The 24,140-nt window shown below is 40.5% G+C and overlaps 2 protein-coding genes across 2 annotated transcripts; both read right to left on the minus strand.

Annotated features, from left to right (window-relative positions):
• Positions 1–531: 531 nt before the first annotated feature.
• Positions 532–4,149, minus strand: lgals2a (lectin, galactoside-binding, soluble, 2a). The gene is made up of 5 exons (XM_061711082.1): positions 4,069–4,149; positions 3,830–3,914; positions 1,823–1,902; positions 1,478–1,649; positions 532–1,222 (listed from the first exon to the last, which is right to left on the minus strand). The coding sequence occupies exons 2-5, from the start codon at positions 3,836–3,838 to the stop codon at positions 1,076–1,078; spliced, it is 408 nt and encodes a 135-aa protein (XP_061567066.1). The 5' UTR covers positions 3,839–3,914; positions 4,069–4,149; the 3' UTR covers positions 532–1,075.
• Positions 4,150–16,941: 12,792 nt separating this feature from the next.
• LOC133421874 (beta-galactoside-binding lectin-like) lies at positions 16,942–18,794 on the minus strand. The gene is made up of 4 exons (XM_061711665.1): positions 18,742–18,794; positions 18,149–18,228; positions 17,665–17,836; positions 16,942–17,510 (listed from the first exon to the last, which is right to left on the minus strand). Exons 1-4 carry the CDS (start codon positions 18,745–18,747, stop codon positions 17,364–17,366), a joined length of 405 nt encoding a protein of 134 aa, XP_061567649.1. The 5' UTR covers positions 18,748–18,794; the 3' UTR covers positions 16,942–17,363.
• Between the last annotated feature and the right edge of the window lie 5,346 nt (positions 18,795–24,140).

Here is a 24,140-nt window from a genome sequence, read left to right on the forward strand (position 1 = left end):
TACATCTGTCTTGAAAGATACAAATAAAGTCATCAGTAGTCCTTGGTACTCTTGCAGGATCATTTATAAAATCAGTAATATAAGATAGTGATAACCCAGTAAGAGTTTACAACAAACTCAACCTGAAAATCCATCCTGACCTGGAGAAGGAAGTGAGGACAGTATTGGAGCCTCAGTCACGGTGGAGAAAAGTGGCCTGACCAACAGAACATTGCAGTGGTCAAAGCAAGTCAAGACGAAAACATGCACGGTTATTTCATACTCTGAAAAAGATGGGAAAGACTAGAAAAGTATGGATAAAAAAGCCTATTTATGATTCTGCCAACATAAATATTTTGTTTACCCAAGTTAGAAGCCATGGTCTGTATGGGATCCAATGTTGGGTACCAGAAGCATAAAATCATTACTTGGGGTCGAAGTCTGAGACGCTTCACTGAGAACTCAATTGTCAGCTCCAAGCAAAGTTTGGAACTATTATATCTGAGTAAACTCAAATTATCAAGCACAGATGATCACAGAGAAAGACAAGGATTATGCTTCAGACACAGAAATATTTTAATGGACAAGAAAAAAACTTTTAACACATTTGAGATGCTTGAAGTTGTAGACAGACACAGCAGACATCTTTCTTAAAAGGACCCTCTTTAACAGACACTGTTAGAACCTCAGCTTTGCAGTGTTGGAATGTCAAAGAAACATATCATAGAGCACTTCTTGGCAGGTTAGTAAAAGGTGATGTCATTCCATCTCGTTCTTTTCAACAGATCTCGACATACTACAAAGCTAAAACATTAAACTCTTATGTTAGGTTTGCTTTTTGATCAGAAGCTTTATCGGGTGTGTAGAAAGGCGAGTGTGTGCAGATCTGAAGATTCTGACTTGATGGATCTTATCATTAAATGCTTCTGTGATTGCTACCATCTACTCTCAACAAGCACCTGCATTATGTGATAAGCATTTAAAGCTGGATTAGATTCTATTCCTTTGGCAAAATGTTTTCTGAGCCCAGAAAATTAAATGAAGAAGACAAAATATAACAGAATTGACATCCAAAGATTCACTGGAAGATGGGCGTTTATTTGATCTCGACGCTCCTGATGCGAGCCTCCCCATCAAATCTGAAGAAGGAGTATTTCTCTGCACCCATTCGGTTGGGGAAGTGGATTGCAGAGCCGTCGGACAAAGTCACTACGAACTCCGGCGGTGTGAATTCGATGAGGATCTAAGTGGCACGATGAGATAACAATAAAGAGAAAAATAATTACAAACACTAGGATGCTTCATAGTGCACCTTTCAGAAAGGAAAAGGAAAAGGAAAAGTTTTCGTTATTTTACCCTGTCAAAATCATGATAGAGATAGCTCGGATACATTGATGCACGTGTTTTTAAAAAGATCACAAAGCAAGAATAATGGGAATGTCCTCGCATCTACAAACACATGCACAGCAACACAATGTACACAGTTAGTATCTCCCACCGTGAACTCCTCTCCTTGTTGGAAGGGAAATCCTCCCTCTCGGTGCTCCTCACACCAACTACCGCCCTCGAATGAGTTGCAGACAATCGCATTCTCGTCTCCGTGGGCATTAAAACGAGGGTTGATGTGCATCGTGATATCCACCTCATTGGGGCCAATATTCACCTCAAAACTATCAGAGAAAGAATCACTCTTCAATCACGTTGACTCTGTGTCTTAATTTCAAAACGTACATTTTAAAAACCTTTGCACGCCATGACAAGAATTTTTGTTAGTGGAAACATTATGTGAATTATTTTTAACATAAATATTCATACATATAAGAAGATAGAGTTCAGTACTTACTTTGTAGCGTCAGGTTTAGCCACTCCAACAATAGTCATGGTTTGTCCAACCTTGAAGGACATGTTGTTTATGATCATTCCCTGTGCACAGAGAGGGAGGACAGTGACACTGCATTATTGCACGGTGAGGCGGCAAGTAACGTTAGGAGATCCATTGATTACAGCCTCGGGGAGAAAACAGTCCTGATGATGGATCTCAACTCACCAGGCCGCACTTTATAATTAGAAAAGCAGAACATGTGTTTTCAGTTATACTCCCATTAACTGGCTGGGCAAAGATCCCAGCTCTCCCTTTTCCTACTGTTGAGGAAATGTTCATACTTTGCCAAATTCTGTCCGAGGCCAAAAAATGTTAAAAAAAGATGAGGGGTTCCTATAAGTAAAAATTTCCACTGATAGTAACCACACATTGGAAAAAGTGAAGCACGGTGTTCTTTCTTAACTCAACTGCTTCTGTACATGTGGAGGGGAAATCTGGTCTGCAAAGTAATAATGATCTTGTAATTCACTTGCAAACGTACACATTTACAGTGTTTTTAAGATTACAGCATGCAAAATTAAGTGGCTAGAGAAATTAATATTACTCATATAAGAGGTTAAAAAATTATAAATTATAAAGGCACTCATTATATTGTGAAACATGTGCTAAACATGTACTGGTTTGTTAAGAAACAACACAGTAGAAAGCATCTGAAATCATGAGTTGTACCATTTCCAGTCAGAAAAACTATGAGAAACAGGACATTTTTTGGATATGTTTAATCATATATTGATATATATTGTGCATTGCTATCCAACACGAAATTTAGCTTTTTTAATTTATTTTCTATCAGATATTTATTTGAAATACTTATTTCTTTATTAGCTTTGATGAAAAGGAAAAAAATGAATAAAAAGCCCATAAAAAACAAACAAACAAAAAAATCACATACAGACTAAAATGACAGGCCAGGACAAAGTGGAGGGGCATGGGTAAGACATTCTCTCCATGTTCGAGTCCATCTGTAAAGTGTGTTGGTGACACATATCACTGAGACTTGCTGGGCTGGGCCGGGGTCAGAGGTGGCACTGCATCTCTCTGGCATCTGCATGCTGTTCCATGTCCTCACCAAAAGTAGCTGCAATCTGTTACTTTCCTAAACTTCTTACTCACACTATAACAATTTGAGACTCCTCACTACACGAAACAGTCCTAATATGTTCAGTATGACTACTAAACTACCAAAATCAAATAAAGGTCGTCCTCCTGGAACTTCTGATTGGCAAAAACAGGCTACTGATAATATATGATGCATTTTCTGATGAAATTGTCTTCCAAATGTCATTAGTGACAAATCACGTATAACTTGTTCTATTAGGAACATAAAATTGAGAGGTACAGCTTTGTTGCGTCAATTCTGGTGTCTGTATTATAACTTCATTTCATCTATTTTCAAAATTGATTTAAGCCACATTCGACTTGTCCAAAAGTGTTTACCCCTGAGGCCAGTAAACATCTGAAATAACACAAAGCCTTCGTTGTAAGCTGCTGAGTTTATGAACCCAAAGGGTGCAGAATGCATTTGTGCCTGCTTTTTTACAGAAACACTAAGAAGGTGTGGCTGAAAAGAAATGGACAATTGTCTCTACAGAATGTCTCTTTTGCAGTGTTAACATTCAGGCAACACAGGAAGGGTGAACATGATCATTTGACTTTTATTTCCAGTTTAAAAAACTGATTAAAGCATGACTATTAATCACGTGTGCACCACAATACATATTTTGACCATAAAAGGGATTATAAGGGGTCCACAAGGCCTTATCTCTGAAAAGCTGAATTAAGTCCTATGCTGTGATCTGCTTCAGTTGCAGCATAGCTCAGCTGCTTTAGTTACATCGGCCTTGGGGGAAAAAAAAGACCGAGAGCCAGCTGTCATTTCCACATTGACAACATGACCTAAGACTGTCCCTGTCAGTCATACAATACCGAGGAATAAAGTATTGAAAGTGTGTTGAAAATTGTACTTACTTTTGCCATCTTCACAGCTCTAAGCAGTCCAAGCAGATGTAAGAAGTAGTGAGATTGCTGCAGGGCCTCGCCTCTCTGCTGCACCCTGAGAGATGAGTTTATACAGAGTGGGAGGCTCCTTCAGTTTGACTGACAGTCCACACAGCAAATAGAAGAGAGGCTTTGCTTGGCCTCAACCAAAGCAAAACTATAGACAATGAACATGTAACCGTTAGTATTTAAGTGATTGTATTCCTCACCTAAGACAGGATAACTACTGATAGATCCGTTGTTGATTTGAGACTGGTATTTTACAACCTGGTGCAGCTGAGTATGTCTGTGAGAGGGAACACTGCCCAGAGTAGCAGACCAAAATAGAAATATATTTGTTGCCAGGGAGACGACTAAATATTTAGCCCAGGAAGCAGTCTCAGTATCCGTCCACTGTATGTAGCCCAGAAGTTACAGTAAGGTCCAATTTCAGGGCTGGAGGTAAGTCTGAGTAAGTGAAATTTATAGGGGAAAAATATGCCAAAAGTAAATTATTCGTTAGCTCTTCAATCTGCAGGAATGCCTGACTTACAGGCAGTAATAGGTTCGATTTTATTTTAAACCCAGAGCTGCAGTTGAAGCTACAAAGAGCAGGTCAAGATCAAAAGGAGCAACTATTCTTCAACAGTTTATCCCATTTCATTTGATAAAAAGATGATCTAATACCAAAGTGGTATGGTGAATTAGAATAAAGAACATATGTTAATGTATATGTGCAAAGCTTTGTTTCTCTCTTTTTGCTGGGAACATTTTGATCAGTTAATACATAAAATGATCGTGTTTGTTATTGTTCTCTGGTGAAAGGTATTCATTAGTGTCTGAATAGCTCTCTGTGTATGTGGATCAGGGTGTCTTTACAAGTCTTTCCTCCACAGACAGCCAGACTTGTAACACCACTCTCCTCCGGTCTGATCCCGATCACTGGAGCAACACAGCTCTGTTCAGAGTCCACTGTTATATTCACGTTACACTCTTCACCATACTCCTAAATGCTCTACATACATAACACACATAGGACAAAACATGTCCAACTGATGTCACGAAAGATTAATAGCAGATTATTGTCACTAAAATAAATAACTCTAATACAGTTTATCATTATGTCAGATCTTTGGCTCTTACTCTCACTACATCTAAAAAAGTGTCCAGTCACTCATGTGCAAAAGAGTAGATTTAAAGGAGCTTGAGGCCGGATTGTGGCAGGATTTATGAAAAAAATCCGTATACATTTTAAGTTTTCTAGTAATAATGTCAGATGAAGCGTTCCAAACCCAAAAGAATGAGCCCTCTAGTGTATCTCTCCTTTGCCTTGAACAGGCTGTGTGCTGCAAAATGTGCTGCAATTCGGTCCCGAATTTCCCGCGCTGGGCTGTGGATGTGACGTCACATGACGCTGCATGTGCGTTCTCCCCGTTCTCCCGTGCCGGCTTCACTGTTGGCTGCAGTACCCCCGACGGCCGTCGTGGTGAAGGGTGGCGCTAGAGAGTCTCATTTCTTTAAAGGAGCCTCAAGCTTTAAAAAAAAAAGTCAATGTTTAAAAAAATATTGTGTCATCGAACGATTGAACAATGTCTAAAAGAGAGTCTGCACTTGTGGATTGGCAGTTTTGTATTGACTGTGGCAATCAGTAAGGAAAATGCTGCTGTCGTTCCCTGCGTATGACTGGTTTAGTTCAAGCACCTGCTCTTCTGTTCCTTCTGCATACCGGGACCTGAAGACACCGTTGGAGAGACTCACCTGACCTGGACATCAAACTCTATGAAGCCCATCCTACCCTTCAGCTGAGTTTCATTTAGTTTAACTTAGAAAATGGGAATTATACCCTTGTGTCTCTGTGTTGTACTTGCTGCGTACAGTTTAACTAATACAAATAACCTTAACCTGCCTTTGTGTGTTCTGCTTGTAGAGCATACTAATCTGACTAAACATTTTGATTTATTAATTACATTTATGTAATTATCTATCTTATGTTGCGCCTCATTATCCCCAACAAGCTATTTGATTGTGACTGTGAAGAAACCCTTTTCACAATCCAACTGGGCATCAATGACAAACCGGTGTCATAGTTTTAAAGTATCTTAAATCTTAATGTTAGTATTTCCTTCATTACAATCATTATATGTAAACATCATTGTCCAGTTTCTGAGGAAATATTTAGAAATGCTCAGACTATTTTATTTCCCTGACGTTGGTTGTATTAGGAAATTGTATTTGTTATCTGAAAGTAATGCCAAGTATGTCAGCAGCACCAGATGTGAACTCTGTCAGAGGTTGTCTGATGTTGGTGACAGGCAAGTCTCCCAGCTGATGATAAATAAATGAATACTACTGTATACTTCTGTTTTTGTTTATCATCATTATTACTTTTGTGGATTGAGTAATAAATTCAACATCCTTCTAGTATAGGGAAACATGTCAGTACTGACAGTGTCTTTGTTTGTTTTAGTCAAGCATCTCCAGGCAACACCAGACACTGGAGGACTGCAGCAAGAGCAACAGAAAGTATCTCAAAAGAATTAGAAAGAGAAAAGCAGTCCATATCAAGAATTTATTGAGGAACAATTCTAAAATGGGACAGAGAAAGATGTGGGCAAGGAATTGTGGAAGGAAAAATAAAACAAATAAATAATCTGAGTGAAAGGCAACAGAGGAAGAGGAGAAGGAATCAGGAGCATTTTCAGCGGGAATCAAGTAAAGACAGACTCAACCAATAACCGTAGATAGTTAATGAGATGTTTCGCGTGAGAGCACCGACAAAAAGGCACTGTGAGAAAAAAAGTGAGAGGCTTGAAATAATCTTTTTTCTCCTTGTCCCTTTTCGCTTCCTTGGTCAAGACTCCCTCGACTTACAGTAAAGACACTGTGATATACAACCCAGTCCTGTCCTCACCTATTCTCCCTGTCACCCACAAGATGGCACTATAGAGTAATGAAAGCTCCTAAGATAGATAGATAGATAGATAGATAGATAGATAGATAGATAGATAGATAGATAGATAGATAGATAGATAGATAGATAGATAGATAGATAGATAGATAGATAGATAGATAGATAGATAGATAGATAGATAGATAGATAGATAGATAGATAGATAATGTTATTATCTATTGTCTCTTCAATTACCTCATATTCAACCTACAATTCCACATCAACATAGTATCCAAGCTGGTTTTCTCATCAAATTTGATGTGCGCTCAGTGCACAATAAGACACCAAGGGACAGAAGCATGCAGTTTTGCTCAGCCTAAAACTGTCAAATACATTTGCAGAGCAATGCTGACATCTAACCGCCTTCATGGTGAATTGCAGAAAATACTGGTCCACTTCTTTTCTACTCTTTACTCTTTTATCTTCAAGTTGGAACAGTTTCCAGATGTTAAAATGAAATGTCTATGACATCAACATACTGCAAAGATACAGCACAATATTCCTTTTTAAACTCCCTTTTTTTTTTACACATTTGTTCATAGCCATTTTTTAGGAGGCGTAAAGATCATCTAATATCACATTGTATTACCATAGTATCCAGTGTACTATACATTTTCTTACAGTTCAAGCTATAAACTATTTCCCTGTTCAGCTTTGGACAATTGTTGCTTATTTCTCTTTTACACAAGAAGATGTGGAACTGACCCCCAGATGTTAAAACACCACTGGCAGTAACAGCGACATGGTCTTTAGTCAGTCAGTACATGCTACAGTAAATACACACCTTTAAAACCAATCCATGTAGTAATATCACTTGTGATCACATGGGGGGAGGGTATACAGTAGATCTATGAAAGAGCTGCAACACTGTACTGATAAGAAGGGATGATCCACACCGTGTAATGTCATTTATACCACTAGAGTTGTGCTTTGTTGGGACCAGGCCTGCATACGTGGACTTTGTGCTCAGATGCTGCCTCCATGTGGTCAGCAGTGGTATTGCAACTCCAACCATCTTTCATTAATGAGTACTTCTAGATTGCATGTTTCATGTTTCAGCCTCTTTACTAACAACATAACCACAGGGAGTAATGAGCAACAACTTTACTCGCTGTCCTGATCCTCAAACTCAGAACGACATGTGGACACTTTAGGTTTTCTTTCATTTATTTTTTCATTTGATTTAAGCCACAACTAACTTTCCCAAAATTGTTTACCCTTTGGGGGAACCAAAGTCCCCAATAACAGAAGGCCTTCTTTGCAATCAGATGAGTTTATGAACCCAAAAAGAAGCTGAATGTGTTTTTGCCTGTTGTTCACACCATATTTCTTTCACATTGTCATCATTCATATATTACAGAAAGAATATTTATATATCAATCCCGTTCTGTGGAATCAGAGGCTGTGAGCTCTCCTCGCTTTAGATTTATTAACATTAAATTTTAGGAAATCAGAAATCAACTTGTATGGACAAGATAGCAGTAAGTGGATGGTGATATCTGTGCAAACTGTCATTTGTACGCACAAAAAGTTCTAATATGTTTGGAGGGAACCTGTCAATCACAATCACTGAAGTGGAACGACATTTTAGAGTCTCGTCAAAGACTTAAAATGGTTTGTTATGTCAGTTGTTATATATAAAGCTGTAGGTGAAAGGTTTAGGAAGCACAGAAAGGTGGAGTAAATAAAAGAAACAGATATAAATTAAAGGAAGAAATACAAGTGGTAAGAGAGAAAAGAGGAACTGTGAAAAAATGAGTAATGAAAATGATAAACTGTCTGATTTGAATATGTGAATTACCAGAAGCTGCGGTTTACATTTTTATCCCTGAACCCTCAAATGACAGCTTTCAATAAGGAAGTACAAGAGTAACACAATATGGACCACAGTGGCCCTGGGGCACCGGCCTTACACATTTGACATACCGGTAGGTCTGGAATCTGTGCCTAGTTAGCGTTATTGGTTTTTTTTGCTTTGGTTTTCGTTATCCCTCAATTACCAGGCTTGAAGCTGCGCTGCAGCGAGTCAGGTGCTGAGTTGCTGTGTTGCCTTCACTTGCTGGTAGGGCTGAAAGAGAAGTTGATTATTTGAAAAAACTATTTCAATATATCTTTATACATATTTGAATATACTATCAGATGGTTTTAGTCTTGTGTTTGAAGGCCAACCCATTGACTGTAACAATTGCCATTGAACCATTTTTTTTTCCCATTCAGGCACATGGAAAAAGCACCATGAGAAGCACTTTAATTCATGTCAAATCTGTTTCCTAAACATTTGCTGACCTTTGCATCGTTGGTGCCATGTTCTCTTTTATTAACAGTAAGCTACAGCATGTCTCAGTGGAAGATAAGAAAAGTCTCACTTGAAATAACCTTAAAACGTGCACATCTTGTGTTTTTGGTTAAAGGCGGGACAGGAAACTAACACTAAACACTTCACTTTTGTTGAGAAGTCCATCCTTGGGAAAGGAAGATTTCATAAAAACATGATGGATGAGAGAGCAGTGAACTTTGAACAACTGAGAAAAAGAGAGAGAACGCAAAGGACGACGAGAAAGTGAAAGTAGCAGAGTGGAGTATTTGTGAGAGGACAAAGGGATGAGGAATCATTATTCACCGTTGTAATATTTTGTCCTCAATTTTTTAGTACACTGTAGTGTACTTATTTAAAAATTTGAAGCTCATAATGTTTAACTTCGATGAGGGTTGCATAGTGAAAAGTATTTTTTGAGCTGAGCTGGAGGTGTCGATCGGGATCTCCTGTCGGAGACCCCAGGATAAGGAGATAATTGGCCGGGTTTCCCAGATCAGTTAAGTAGTTCTTAACAGCGAAAGACTTCTTTCAAACCTTCTTAAGGAGCCTGTGAAAGAAAATCGCGTTTCCCAGAGTTGCTCTTAGCTTAAGTATCTCTTTCATTAAGAAGGAAATGAAAGATGCTGCTGACCCAGTCTTTACAACCATCTTAGTGAACAAAGACTCACAGATCCAGCCGCGTCAGGCAAATCAATATCACACCAAGCAATGAGATATTAAAACAATGCACCCCGCACAAATTTTGATTTATTTTATACTTTAGATTTATATTGTTTAGCATTTATTGGTGACAGCAAAGGGGGAAAAAAAGAAAAATAAGGAATAACAAGTGTGTTCCTGTATATGCTTTATGCGCACAAATAAAACGATCATCATGAATATCATGTATTTGATAATTTGGCTGCTATACAGCATGTTCTCGCTGCAAATCAACCGCGTCACCGTGCGCGAAGCAGAACTGTTTATATGAACGCATTCGTGCGTCAGCACTTCAGTCCCCTGGACGTGTGTCGGACCGGGCTGTCAGGCAGCCGGGACACCTGCGCCGTGCCCGAGCCCGAGCCCCTATGTGATGACAGGGAAGCAGCAGCTGAAGAACGAGATCCTTTGATGAATCGTTCATACAGTCTCAAATATAATCAATGGTGTCGGTTTATATTAAAGAATCTTTTTGCCCAGAAGAAAAAAGAGCGAAGACAACGACCCATAACTATTTTCTTCTCTTGAAAAAACCCACCTGCCGACTCGCGCTGTATACAGCGCGAGTCGGGATGCAGCATCATTCAGAAGAGGAGGAATACGTGCGAGGCGGGGATGATCTCTGCAATCTGAAGCCCTCTATAATTGTAAAAAGAATTTCACTTATCACGGGTTCTTTTTGGAACATAACCCCTGCGAAAAACCAGGGTTTGCTGTAATTCCACGTTGCGATTTGCGAAACTCGCCTTCTCTTGGCTCATGTTTTTGAACGCACACACACGCCCACCCCGTTTACTCCCGGTCTCCGTGTGTGGGGAAAAAAAGCCTCACTGTAGCCAGAAATAACGGAGTAACACACCGTTTGGATGAAAAAGGGTCATTGAATTATATTTATCATCTTAATTTTTTATTATAACGCACAGGCAGCAGTGAATTAGTGCGTTAGGCAGCAGTGCTGCGTGTGAAAATGCGCTGATAGTGATCGGTGATCGATTTGCCTGGCATCGATTGATTTGGTTTCAGAACCGGACAGCTGCTCCAAAGAGCGTCTGAAAGAGCGAAACTAAAGGACGGTGTTAAGAAGTCATCTGGGAAACACCCGAATCTTAGGATTCTCTCTTAGTTCAAACCTTCTTTGAACCTCTCTTAAATCCTTAAGAGAGGTTGGATCTGGGAAACCCGGCCAATGAGGATAAACGCCCCTTTGATTCCAGTGTTGAAACTGGGATCAGTACATGGTTCAACTTTATCCTAGTAGCAGGGTCAAAAGTACTTGTAGAACACTTTACCCTAATATTTACCATTTCCAACAAAGTTTTTAATACCACAACAGGTTCTTTGTTCAAACGTGAGATACAGTAGTTTGTTTTGCATGTAAAAAGGTGCAAAGCCAAGTAAACAGGAAGTGGCGAGTGCTTCCTCTGCCTCCGCTGCGGTTTTTGTGGCAGAGAAGCAAATTCACCGTTATTAGATTCAGATCTGTAGAAAAACAAGAAATAGGGTGGAGCTTGTAAGCATGTGTCCAATGCAAAATACATGTTGTATATTTTCCTTAGTGATATATAAATTGCAAACATGCAGACATAAATATGAAGTTTGAGCTTTTTCAAGTGCCCTATTGACAGTACATTACACAATCAATCAATAATGCTTTTTCTCCACCTGTTTAATGGTAGGCATGTGAGGGGAAGAAAAAGAAACAAGACAAGAAACATTTCCCGTTTTTTTCTCACTCTGTTGACAGCTGCAAACTCAGCAGCAGTGTCAGCCGAGATGATTCCTGAGAAAATCTTTCTGACAATCCTTAACTGAAACACATTCAGGCAGTGTAATAACATCAAGCAACCCTGAAGTCAGTGGATTGTATAAAATATCTCTCCCTGAGGATGGGAGATATCCCCCATCATTCCACAGTCTGATAACTCCTGAGCCTGCCAGGATGTGTAGCAGGTTCCTTCTATTCTGTAGGAATGGTGCCAAAAGAGACAACTAACATCTATTTAATGGAATCACTTGGTTCATTTTCAAATTCTTAGTGAGATGGCAGGGTTATGACCACATGTATCACTTTTAACTGCGGCTTGGTGCAGATGTTTTTGTCATCCAGGTCATAATGAGTCTCAAAGGCTTAAATCAGGGCAACTGGACTTCCTTTGCTTTTGTTCTTGAAAGTTGAATCTCAAGAACAAAAGAAACAAAGTCCAGTTACCTCGATTCAAGCAATTCAATTGATATTTCCAACAGCGTAGTTTGATACCTCAATCACATAAGAGGATTTCTTTTCCCCAAAATGCACATACCCAGGATGAAAGACCTGCTGCAGTGGTGGGCCCACAACCACACACAGCTAGTTAGCTGTTCCAGCTGCAACATTCCAGGCAAGAGGATTTCCTCTCTACTATCGCAGGACAGAGGGAGAGACATCCTTCCTGAAGCTGGCACTCATATTATTATTTATTTATTTTTTTAAATATTTTTATTGATTTTGGTTTTAAAGTAAGAAAACATGACAAGGAAATATAAGAACATCATATTCTTCAGTGAGGTGTTACAAACAACATTCCGCTTGGTTCAAACTCAAGTATAGGCTTCTCTAGGGATATATGTCCATATAAGACCGTAGAGGCCTCTCTGCAAAGTTTGTGCACGCTCTGTTCCAATGTAGTCCAAGAATGGGTCCCAAATTTTATAAAACAATGAGGGTTTGTCCTTAAGCCAGTAGGTCGTGGCTTCCAGAGGGATGAGTTCCAATATACTTTGTTGCCACTGTGAAAGCTTAGGAGGTTTGTCAGAAATCCACTGACGTAAAATGCACCTTCTGGCACCAAACAAAAAACATCAAGCAGTTTTACCATGTGGGGTTTAATATTCAGAGTAGAATGTAATCCAAGAATACAGGAAAGTGGTTTAAGACCTAGATTTTTACCAAATATTACAGAAATTTCATCAGAAAACTTTCCCCAGAAACTTTTGATAAAGGGATGTAGCAGGGCGAGTGCTACCGGGGCCGACCGAAGGATGGAGAGACACGGAGTTTCGTGCAGACCCGTTTATTCAAACACGAAACACCGCCAACACGTGCACAAGCACATCAGCATACCAGCTTCTTCGACCTCTTTGCTGCTATCCAGCTCCGCCTTATAAGGCAGGCAGGGTGGAGAGAACCAGCCACTCAGGTTGATGGGACACAGGTGCGTGTGTCCCATCATTTTCTCCACCCTGCCACAAGGGACAATCAAAAATACAGTGGAAGTAAGACCCATCAGAAATCCTGCATTTGTTACAATATTTGGGAAATATAGGATTAAATTTATTCCGTAACACTGGTGCAATCTGGAGCCCATGAATTATTCTAAACTGTAACTCGTTGAACTTGTTGGTTGACAAACAACCACATGAGCTCAACCAAACATCTCCCCACTCATCATCTGAGATTGTTATGCCCAGGTCAGCCTCCCAGAGTAATTTAAGATGACCCATGCCCTCTGCTGGTGGGAACAAAGCATTGTAAAACCTGGTAGTCAATTTTCGGGGCTCGGGATCTTGTAAGACTTCTTCTACAGGAGAGCGAGAGAACCCACTCGGGTGTAGCCTTACTTTTGAGGAGACAAAACTACGGACCTGCAGGTACCTGAAAAAGTGTTTGTTGGGAAGGTCATACTGCTCCTTGAGCTGGTTAAAAGATTTAACAGCACCGTTAGCCACCAAGTCCTCTATAGTACATATACCCTTCTCAGACCACAAAAGAAATGCACGGTCCTCGAGACCAGGGGGAAAATCCGGGTTTAAATGAATGGGGGTGAGGAGAGAGAGGGAATCGCTCTGAGTCCCTATCTTCCTAATAGTTCTCCATACCTTTACTGTGTTCTGAAGAATAAGGTTGCCCTTTACTTTGTCTGAAACCCACTTTTTAGTAGCAACTCATATTATTTTAAAGGAGCATGAGGCAGGATTGAGGCAGGATTTATGAAAAAAATTCATATAGGTTTTAAGTTTTCTATTAATAATGTCAGATGAAGCGTTCCAAACCAAAAAGAATGAGCCCTCTAGTGCAGGGATTCCCAAAGTGTGGTGCGCGCACCCCCAGGGGTGCGCAAGCTGCCTCTAGGGGGTGCGCGAGATGAAAAATGTAATGGCGGTCTGATAATTTTTTTTTTTTCACACAATAAAGATGTGTAAATAAACATTTCCTTTGTAAAAATTTTAAATCAAAAACTGTAATTTTAATGAATAAATAAATGCAATGGCAAAGAGAAGAATAGATATTTCCTCACAAAGACTGTTACACTGGATATTTTCGAGTAACCTACATTACCCAGACCTATAAAGCTGGTAGAGGTGTGCCCAAATTCAGAGCGCACTCCACATGCGCTTTGCCACCTCGGTGGTAAAGCTTTATTCTGGGGTGCCAATGACGTGATCTGTAGTTTGCATTATTCGTTTTGCAGAAAATGCAGAAAACGGCCTGATGGTTTTATTATAAAACCATCAGGCCAACCTTAAGCCAAATAGTCGCCTCAGTGGCAAGTTTCTTTCTGCAAGGAGCAGTCAATCACTCGATTCTTTCTCTCTCTTCCTCTCTTCTTTTTTTCTACCTCTCCATAAAGTTACCGTCAATCCAAAACACTCGCGCTCCAGCGCGTGCTCGAGGGGGCGCGCATTGGAGCTGCAGCTCATACTAGTGTGTGTGTCGGGGAGGAGAGAGGGGGGGGGGGGGGGGTGAAGGAGCAGAGGGGCGCCTATAATTACGTGCTGCTGTTATTAATCATATACATTACACACAAACGCTGTTAAATACAGAAAATGCACATTTCAAATCTTTTTCAAACATGAGCAACGAGAGGCTCCTCAGTCTCTCTGTGAGCGTCGTCGCTCTGACGGCTCTGGTCCTGTTGACGACTAAAAAAAGGCTCCACGGAGCAACTTGTAACAGGCAATGCTATCAGAATACGATGCAAACAGTTAATCTTGGATAAAACATCTTTGTCGCAGGAGTCTAAGACTTCAATAATGGACGGGAACTTGTGTCCGCCATCCACCTTCCGTTTGATGAGTTGTCTGAAGGCTGATTTATGGTTCCGCGTTACACCGACGCAGAGCCTACGGCGTAGGGTACGCGGCGACGCACACTGTACGTTGTGCATCGCCCCGTACCCTACGCCGTAGGCTACGCCGTCTATTTAACGCGGAACCATAATTTAGGTTTAACAGTCCAGCTGCCGCGACACATCGCCTGACGGGGGTTTTACATGCAAAAATAAGATTTTTTATTTTGAATTATTTTGAACATCATGATTACATACTAATAGCCTAGGTTTAGAATACAACATGTTAGTAAGACTATACCAAAAAACAAAACAAAAAAGCATCACATTTTTGGGTGGGGGATTGGGGGTGCGTCAACCGGGTTGAGACATAGAAGGGGGTGCGCGGTTAAAAAAGTTTGGGAACCGCTGCTCTAGTGTATCTCTCCGTTGCCTTGAACAGGCTGTGTGCTGCAAAATGTGCTGCAATTGTGGGGCCGAATGCGAATGCGCGTTCTCCCCGTTCACCCGTGCCGGCGTCGCTGTTGGCTGCAGTACCCCCGACGGCCGTCGTGGCGAAGGGTGGCGCTAGAGAGTCTCATTTCTTAAAAGGAGCCTCATGCTCCTTTAAATGAAACTGGGATTGAAAAACAAAAACCTTGTTCGTGCAAGCCTACAAGCAAAACCCTTCAATGAGTATTGTTTTCCTCGTCACAACTACCAAGATTGGCATGAGTATTTCCAGTTTTCATACATAGGAGTTACAAGAGCTGCTGATGTTGTGATTCATTTGCATGTGGTGTAACATATATTGCTTTAGACTGTATCTTTTTATGTATTTTTGTATCTTTCTGTTCTGTATGCACATTTAAGATATCTGAGATATTTGTTGTCAGCGTTAACTGCGCACCCCCCGGCCGGGGGAGGCCCGCCCCCCCGGACCCGGCCCACGCCCCCACAGCGGACACCCCAGAAGCCCCGGAGTCCCCGCAGACGCCGGGGCACGCGGCCCTCGCCCTGCGACGACGGCCCAAGGCAGCAATGCTCCCCCAGGGCAGACAGCCACCCCCCACCCAGGCAGAGCCGAGCCCTCTGAGCAGGACCCCCACACCCCAGCCCACCCGGAATGGTCCGGAGACGCCCAGCCCGCGGCCCTCCCCAACCACCCCACCCACCGCCATGATCTTTCATATTATAAATGGAATCGAGTCCAAGTCCAGCAGAGACTTGTGAAATTATGAAACCATTGGCTTTAGGTCAGGGCTCATTGAGTTAATTAGAAGCAGTGTCATTCTTTAAGCAGTGCATATTGGGTCATTATTCTGCACTGCAGATTTTGTTCCTGGATGCTTTGATAGTTGTGAAACTTACCGTAATTGAAAGCAAAGATTCAAGACCCCTGTGCCAGATGCCACAGAGGATAACCAAGTCCCATCCACGAGTCACATTGGCACGATGAAATGATAAATTAGTATTTAGCACACTTCTAAATGGCCTATCCTCTAATCGTCTGGTCTTGTGGCCTTCTATGGTGTTATTGTTGCTCCGTAAAGTTAAACTGTATGTAACTATAACTCTTTTATAGGGCATTATACGAGTTCTTGTATAATGCCCATAGTATAATTCTCATAGTTCTCTGTGTATAGTTAAACTTTAGACAAACTGTAGACTTTACTCTCTGTTTCCATATTCTTATGTCATCAAATGTTATGCTTTTCCGCCAAGGCAGACATTTTAATCTTCTAACTCATGTCCTGCTTTTCTTCTGTTTTTCTATTTTTTAAGATTTCTTTCATCTCATCTCGTCATACTTCCTATAAAAAGTTGTTGCTCTTTGGAGCAAGATTGTTGAACATGATCAGAACCCCATTTCAACAGAGTAATTTTTTTCTCCTCACTAAATATTTCTTTCTCATATAATATTAGCCTTCGACCACAAATGTGGCAATGAGACTAGGAAAGTGTACATCAGTTGGCTGTTAGGTTTTTGTTTTTTTTTTTCCTCCAGGTTCTTACGCTCAAACTCGAGCGATAAAGTTCATGAGGAGAGTTGGATATAGAGTTATATAATTTAACAAAACCTACACAACAAAAGACACATCCAGTCTTAAAGCAAATTGGAATACTTTTAGTATGGACAGCAACATCAGCACTCAGAGGGAGTCAACTCGTTATTGACTTAACGCTGACAACAAATATCTCAGACATCTTAAATGTGCATACAGAACAGAAAGATACAAAAATACATAAAAAGATAGTCTAAAGCAATATCTGTTACACCACATGCAAATTAATCACAACATCAGCAGCTCTTGAAACTCCTCTGCATGTATGAAAACTGGAAATACTCATGCCAATCTTGGTAGTTGTGATGACCTGAACATGTATCTGATTTTGAGCTGCTGTATAACCCGAATTTCCCCTCTGGGGATCAATAAAGGACTAATTTATCTTATCTTATAAGGAAAAAGACAAAGTCAAAAACTGCATTGCATATATTGTACTCATGCTTTCTTTTTTATTTCTTTTTTCCTTTTACACGATCTCAAAGCTCTTGATGCGGACATCCCCAACAAAGCTGAAGAAGTTGTATTTCAGTGCACCGAGACGGTTAGGGAAGCGAATTGTGGAGCCATCAGACAATACCACCACAAACCCTGCCGGGGTGAATATGATGATGATCTGAGAGAGATAGAGATAGAGAGAGGTGCATAAAAAATGTTACTAACATCAGTCTACCTGTTGGATATACTTCAGATTAAGCAAAACACCATACAAGATTTACAATGGCACATATTTTGAGACAGAGATGTATGGTTAAGACGTGACTGCACACCTTGAAAGCCTGTCCCTGGTAGAAAGGAAAACCTCCTTCACGGAGCTCTGCTTGCCACTTTCCTCCACACTTTGAATTCAAAACCAGTTTATTTGTTTCTCCGTGGGAATTCAGACGAGGGTTGATGTGCAACGCAACGTTCTCCTCGTTGATGCCGATATTCACACAGAAACTATAGCAGCAAAGAGCACAGAGATTTATTTGATTTTCATTGTAATTCTTCACTTTCAAGGCAATTCAAAAACACACAACAATTGCATGATTTTCCTGTGAACCATCAAGTTTATTAATTCCTTGCAATGAGGTGAAGTCAAAAGCTAAGACACTAAATATTTTTCCTGTTATAGTGGAGTTAAGACAAGAAATAATCAAACAGGAAGACGTGTCACAGACAAACTTTTCACGCCTTAGTTAGTTTGGAGTAACTGAGGAAGAGAAACTAAACTAAGAAAAAGCATTCCAACCATTCAAAATGAATACTCACTTTTTTGCACCTGATGGGATTACTCCATTGAGAGTTAGAATTTTTCCAGCTTTGAAGGACATTTGATTCACAATCATACCCTGTGCACAAAGGGAGGAAGAAGACTGTTATTACAAGGCTACTGTGCTGAAATAGATATATCTTTTTTTAATTTCCTCTCTGGTTAGAAACCCGAAACTGTGAGAAAAGATAAAACATTTATTTCAAAGACATTTGATTGAGTCTTTTAAAACAATTGTCTCTACATTTGAGAAAGCATCGTGTTTATAATTTGGATTTCTGTTCATCATCTATGAGAATTTATGTTTGTATTTAGAAACAATATGTTTTCCTCAAGGTTTCAGAGGTTAGAAAATAGCCTGTTTATGTGAACACAACAAGAGTTAGAACCGTTTGTGAGTTTAAAGCTGCAGCTCTCAGGACAAATTATTTGTCAGTCAGTCAATTTTTCTGACTTTTATTGACACTGAGAGGAAAGCTTTAGAGGATTTACCTTGACAGGAATTGAGAAATTCTGTCCAAACAATTACACATTTTAAGGAAACCTAAGTAAAGCTGATGGAATTAGGGCATTGTTCTCAAACGATACTTACTGCCATTTTGAAGGTTTGCACCAGTCCGTTAACCACAGCAGAGAAGTGAAAGTGAAGCAAAAAGTGAATCTGAAGCAGGGCTTTATTCTTCTCTGTTCAATGACGTCACACAGAGTGGGAGGTGGTTGTAAAGTAAGGGCCAATCCCGATACACCCCCTACTTTCTACCACTAAACCTCACTCACTACCACTAGCCCTAAAAATGAAGCCACAAACCTTAGGGCCCTTGTAATCTTCCCTAGGGATTGGGACACCACTTGCTACTTCACTGCGTGGTTTACGTTCAGGTACGTAAGCGACTGCGTAGTTATGTTTGCACATACAGTACGTCACACCACATCAGGAAGCCGACAGTTAAAAGCAGGCTAGTAGCTGTTTTAATTTCTGCTGTAGCGCTGTTAATATGCCACTTTATAAAGTTTTAATATTTTTTCAGGCGTAAAAGTAACCGTTAAGATCCCCAACCTGGGCTCAGTTTATCCAAATAACGCCTGTTAAGAAATTTGCTCCGACGTTTTCGGGATGAGAACAGCCTGCCGGCTCGAGAGCTGATTTATGGTTCCGCGTTAAATCGTACGTCGCGCGTTGCCGCGTAACTTACACTGTAGGCTCTGCGTTGGTGTAACGCGGAACCATAAATCAGCCTTTATTCTGGCGAGATCTTTGCAACAACGGGCAAACGAGTGATTATGTACATTCACTGGGTGAATATTATGAAAGTAAAAAATATATTTCTGGCTAGAAATGTAATCAAAACGCATTTTTATGCAGAAACTAACTCAAAATATAGATTTTATTCACTAAAAAATAAGAAATGTCCGCCATGTTGTTTTTTTTTATTCAGTCTGCAAATGATGACGTAAAACATTCTGATAAATTTTCTCAGGCCCTCGGTCGCGAAGTCAGCATCTGAAATCCCTCGCTCTGAACGGCTAGATTGATACCCCCTATCCCTCGATATGTCCACTAACCCTAGATGAAAAGAGGAATTGGGACACCACTACCCTCACGGGAACGCGCAAAATTTAGGGGTAGGGCTGAAAAGTAAGTAGGATCTGATAAGAACATCTAGAGTTGACATAATTATGTCATATACACATTCTCAGAGTGAAAAAGAGCACTCCATGCACTCCACTTTTTTTTATCTATAAACAACACAACTACTTTTAAGTCTAACCTTTCACGATTCACAATATAGTAAGAAACAAAAATCATCTGCAGCTAACCAAGGTTTTAATTAGGTAAATACAACTTCACATTTCAGAAAAATATGTTCATCATTCTCAAGCACTGAAATAGAGGACTTTTTATTTGTTTATTTGTTTCCATTAAAGCTCTGCAGACTCTATTGTGACTGGTCCTTGGAACCAGGAAAAACATTTGCCAAATCCAATTTGGAGGAAGACCCAAGGCGGACCCACAACAAGTTTTATCTTTTGCCTGGCTTGGCAATGCCTTTGTATTCCCCCAGAAAAGCAGCAAGAAGTGGCAGGGGAGAGAGAGGTCTGGGCCTCACTGCTGTTGCTGCTGCCCACACGACATGGATTTGAATGGATCTAATGGAGAGATGGATGGAAGGTCCTCTTTAAATTGGAGATGCAATGCTAAAATTAAAGCTGCAAGCAGCGATGAACGGGCCCGCGCACCCTTGTGTACGTTCAGGCGTGCTGCAGTGGAAGTGCTTGTATGACTTGCATGTAGATTCTTCAGGCCTGGACATTTAGCGGATGACACCAGCCACGACTCTCTATATCAGGGATTCCCAAAGTGTGGTGCGCGCACCCCCAGGGGTGCGCAAGCTGCCTCTAGGGGGTGCGCGAGATGAAAAATGTAATGGCGGTCTGATAATTTTTTTTTTTTCACACAATAAAGATGTGTAAATAAACATTTCCTTTGTAAAAATTTTAAATCAAAAACTGTAATTTTAATGAATAAATAAATGCAATGGCAAAGAGAAGAATAGATATTTCCTCACAAAGACTGTTACACTGGATATTTTCGAGTAACCTACATTACCCAGACCTATAAAGCTGGTAGAGGTGTGCCCAAATTCAGAGCGCACTCCACATGCGCTTTGCCACCTCGGTGGTAAAGCTTTATTCTGGGGTGCCAATGACGTGATCTGTAGTTTGCATTATTCGTTTTGCAGAAAATGCAGAAAACGGCCTGATGGTTTTATTATAAAACCATCAGGCCAACCTTAAGCCAAATAGTCGCCTCAGTGGCAAGTTTCTTTCTGCAAGGAGCAGTCAATCACTCGATTCTTTCTCTCTCTTCCTCTCTTCTTTTTTTCTACCTCTCCATAAAGTTACCGTCAATCCAAAACACTCGCGCTCCAGCGCGTGCTCGAGGGGGCGCGCATTGGAGCTGCAGCTCATACTAGTGTGTGTGTCGGGGAGGAGAGAGGGGGGGGGGGGGGGGGGGTGAAGGAGCAGAGGGGCGCCTATAATTACGTGCTGCTGTTATTAATCATATACATTACACACAAACGCTGTTAAATACAGAAAATGCACATTTCAAATCTTTTTCAAACATGAGCAACGAGAGGCTCCTCAGTCTCTCTGTGAGCGTCGTCGCTCTGACGGCTCTGGTCCTGTTGACGACTAAAAAAAGGCTCCACGGAGCAACTTGTAACAGGCAATGCTATCAGAATACGATGCAAACAGTTAATCTTGGATAAAACATCTTTGTCGCAGGAGTCTAAGACTTCAATAATGGACGGGAACTTGTGTCCGCCATCCACCTTCCGTTTGATGAGTTGTCTGAAGGCTGATTTATGGTTCCGCGTTACACCGACGCAGAGCCTACGGCGTAGGGTACGCGGCGACGCACACTGTACGTTGTGCATCGCCCCGTACCCTACGCCGTAGGCTACGCCGTCTATTTAACGCGGAACCATAATTTAGGTTTAACAGTCCAGCTGCCGCGACACATCGCCTGACGGGGGTTTTACATGCAAAAATAAGATTTTTTATTTTGAATTATTTTGAACATCATGATTACATACTAATAGCCTAGGTTTAGAATACAACATGTTAGTAAGACTATACCAAAAAACAAAACAAAAAAGCATCACATTTTTGGGTGGGGGATTGGGGGTGCGTCAACCGGGTTGAGACATAGAAGGGGGTGCGCGGTTAAAAAAGTTTGGGAACCGCTGCTCTATATCAAACCATTCAAAAGTTATGGCAGAAAGTAGGGATTATAAAATATCGACCAATCAGAAGAAGGGGCGGGGCTAATTAATGCCAATCTTTATGTCAAACCATTCAAAAGTTATGGCAGAAATTAGGAACTATCAAATATGGACCTATGTTGCAACATGATACAGGTGTGCACCGATTTTCATGCATGTACGTCAAACTGTATTGTGGGGCTTGAGGCACAAAGTATTCTAGGGGGCGCTGTTGAGCCGTTAGGCCACGCCCATTAATGCAAACCATGAAATATAAAATTTATCGCCAGGCCTGGCTTGCGTGCACTTTTAGGGAACTATCAAATATGGACCAATCAGATGAAGGGGGGGCCCGCCTTTTGCCGTCTAGCGTCGCCACGGTAAGGCTTTTGACTGAGAAAAGTAATGCGTGTCGTTGCAGGATGGAGACGCACATTTTTGATGTATAACACACCTGGGTGCACGTTACGGTTCAGGCCATATTAACTGACGATGGATTGGCATAAATTGCGCCAAAATTACAGGATTAATTCAAAATGGCCGACTTCCTGTTCGGTTTCGGCCATGGCGCCAAGAGACTTTTCTTTAAGTTGCGGGTTTGAGGCACAAAGCTTTCTAGGGGGCGCTGTTGAGCCATTTTGCCACGCCCATTAATGCAATGGGTGAAGGCACAAGGATGGTTCTGTATCTAGATCTGTATCTAGATTCAAATTGCAGCTTGTTGGTATGCACTGGTTTTAAGCCAAAGACTAGATTTAACAAAACTATGGTTTTGTTTAGTTTTTCTGTTTTTTGGTTGTTGTTTTTTTTTCAGCAGTTTTTTTATCTATACTCATACATGCAGTGAGCATTAATTGATATGTGATGCGTGATTATGGTGGTTTAACTTGGATGGAGATCTCTTCTGACACTGAACAAAATCAACACTGGAATAAATGCAGAGATGATCAGAAGATCAATTTTGTTATCAAATTGGCATCTCAAAATGAACCAGTGTGCATGTAGCATTATCTATTATTGGTTTTGTAGGAGGCTGCCCCCAAAATCAACGGAAAAAAAATAATTTTAGACTAAATTTACCTTTCTGTCTTTGCAGCAGAGAGCTAGTCCTTTCTGAAAAGGACCTGCATGTGTCACATTTAGGGGGTAAATAAGTTATCCTCCCAAAAAGATTTAAAACTTCACTCAAATCAGAATATATCAAGCAAGAAACAGAGAAACACATTGAATTAAAGTGATGCATTGTTGGTGAATTGTTACTTACTGTTGCCATCTTGGGAGATTCACAGCAGACAGCTAAGTTCTAGTGCTAGTTCTAGGCTAAATAATGCTGCTTTTGCATTGCTTCCTGGTAGCAAACAGTAGAACGAAATGGGGTCTGTGTGTCTGCAGTTACATCATTTGTTTTTTGGATAAAAACATCTATCACATAGTATCATTTCTAGTTTCCAAAGATATAAAAATATAAAAGCCATAATGATTTGAATATATTTGGCTGCATTTGAATACAGGAATGTTCTGAAACTGTTCAAATATTCAAATAAAGTTAAAATATTACCATGCCCAAGCATTACAATCATTGAAATCTCTTATTACTGCTACTTTATTTAACAAAAACAATATTATTCACTGCATCCAAAATGTACCACTTACAACACAAAACAATAAACAATATAATACCGGTACTAATTTCAAACTATTATCTGTATTCACATTAGGAGTAAGAAACGTTTGCAAATTGCAGATTTGTTTTCCACATTTATGTCAGGTTCTCCATGTTTTGCAGAAACAGAATTACCATTTCCTTCTTTTCTGTTCCCTTGAGTGAGGTTCATTTGTTGCTTTTTGATGAGAACCAGGTTCACATTGCTGCACTTCCCCTACCGATGCTGCTGAAGCTAATAGGGTCACATTTGACTTGTTTTGACATTTAACAGCAGTAAAACATTATTTTATCCTGAAATGTCATGGCTTTTCCTAAAAAACAGCTAAAGTACTCAAAAATTAAAATACTTTAAAATTGTGCATATTCATTCAGGTGTTACAATTTTTTACACACCAAGACTGTGTTGGGTCAAATTTAACCCTTGCGTATAGCTATAGATGGGTTTTCGATCTATAAAGTTTAGTAAGATCAAAGTACCTACATGTATACATGTATACATGTATACATGTATACACACACACATACACACATATAAACATACAGTTCGCCCGGCCTCCC

This window comes from Cololabis saira, chromosome 21, assembly GCF_033807715.1.
Source record: "Cololabis saira isolate AMF1-May2022 chromosome 21, fColSai1.1, whole genome shotgun sequence".
NCBI lineage: Eukaryota > Metazoa > Chordata > Actinopteri > Beloniformes > Belonidae > Cololabis > Cololabis saira.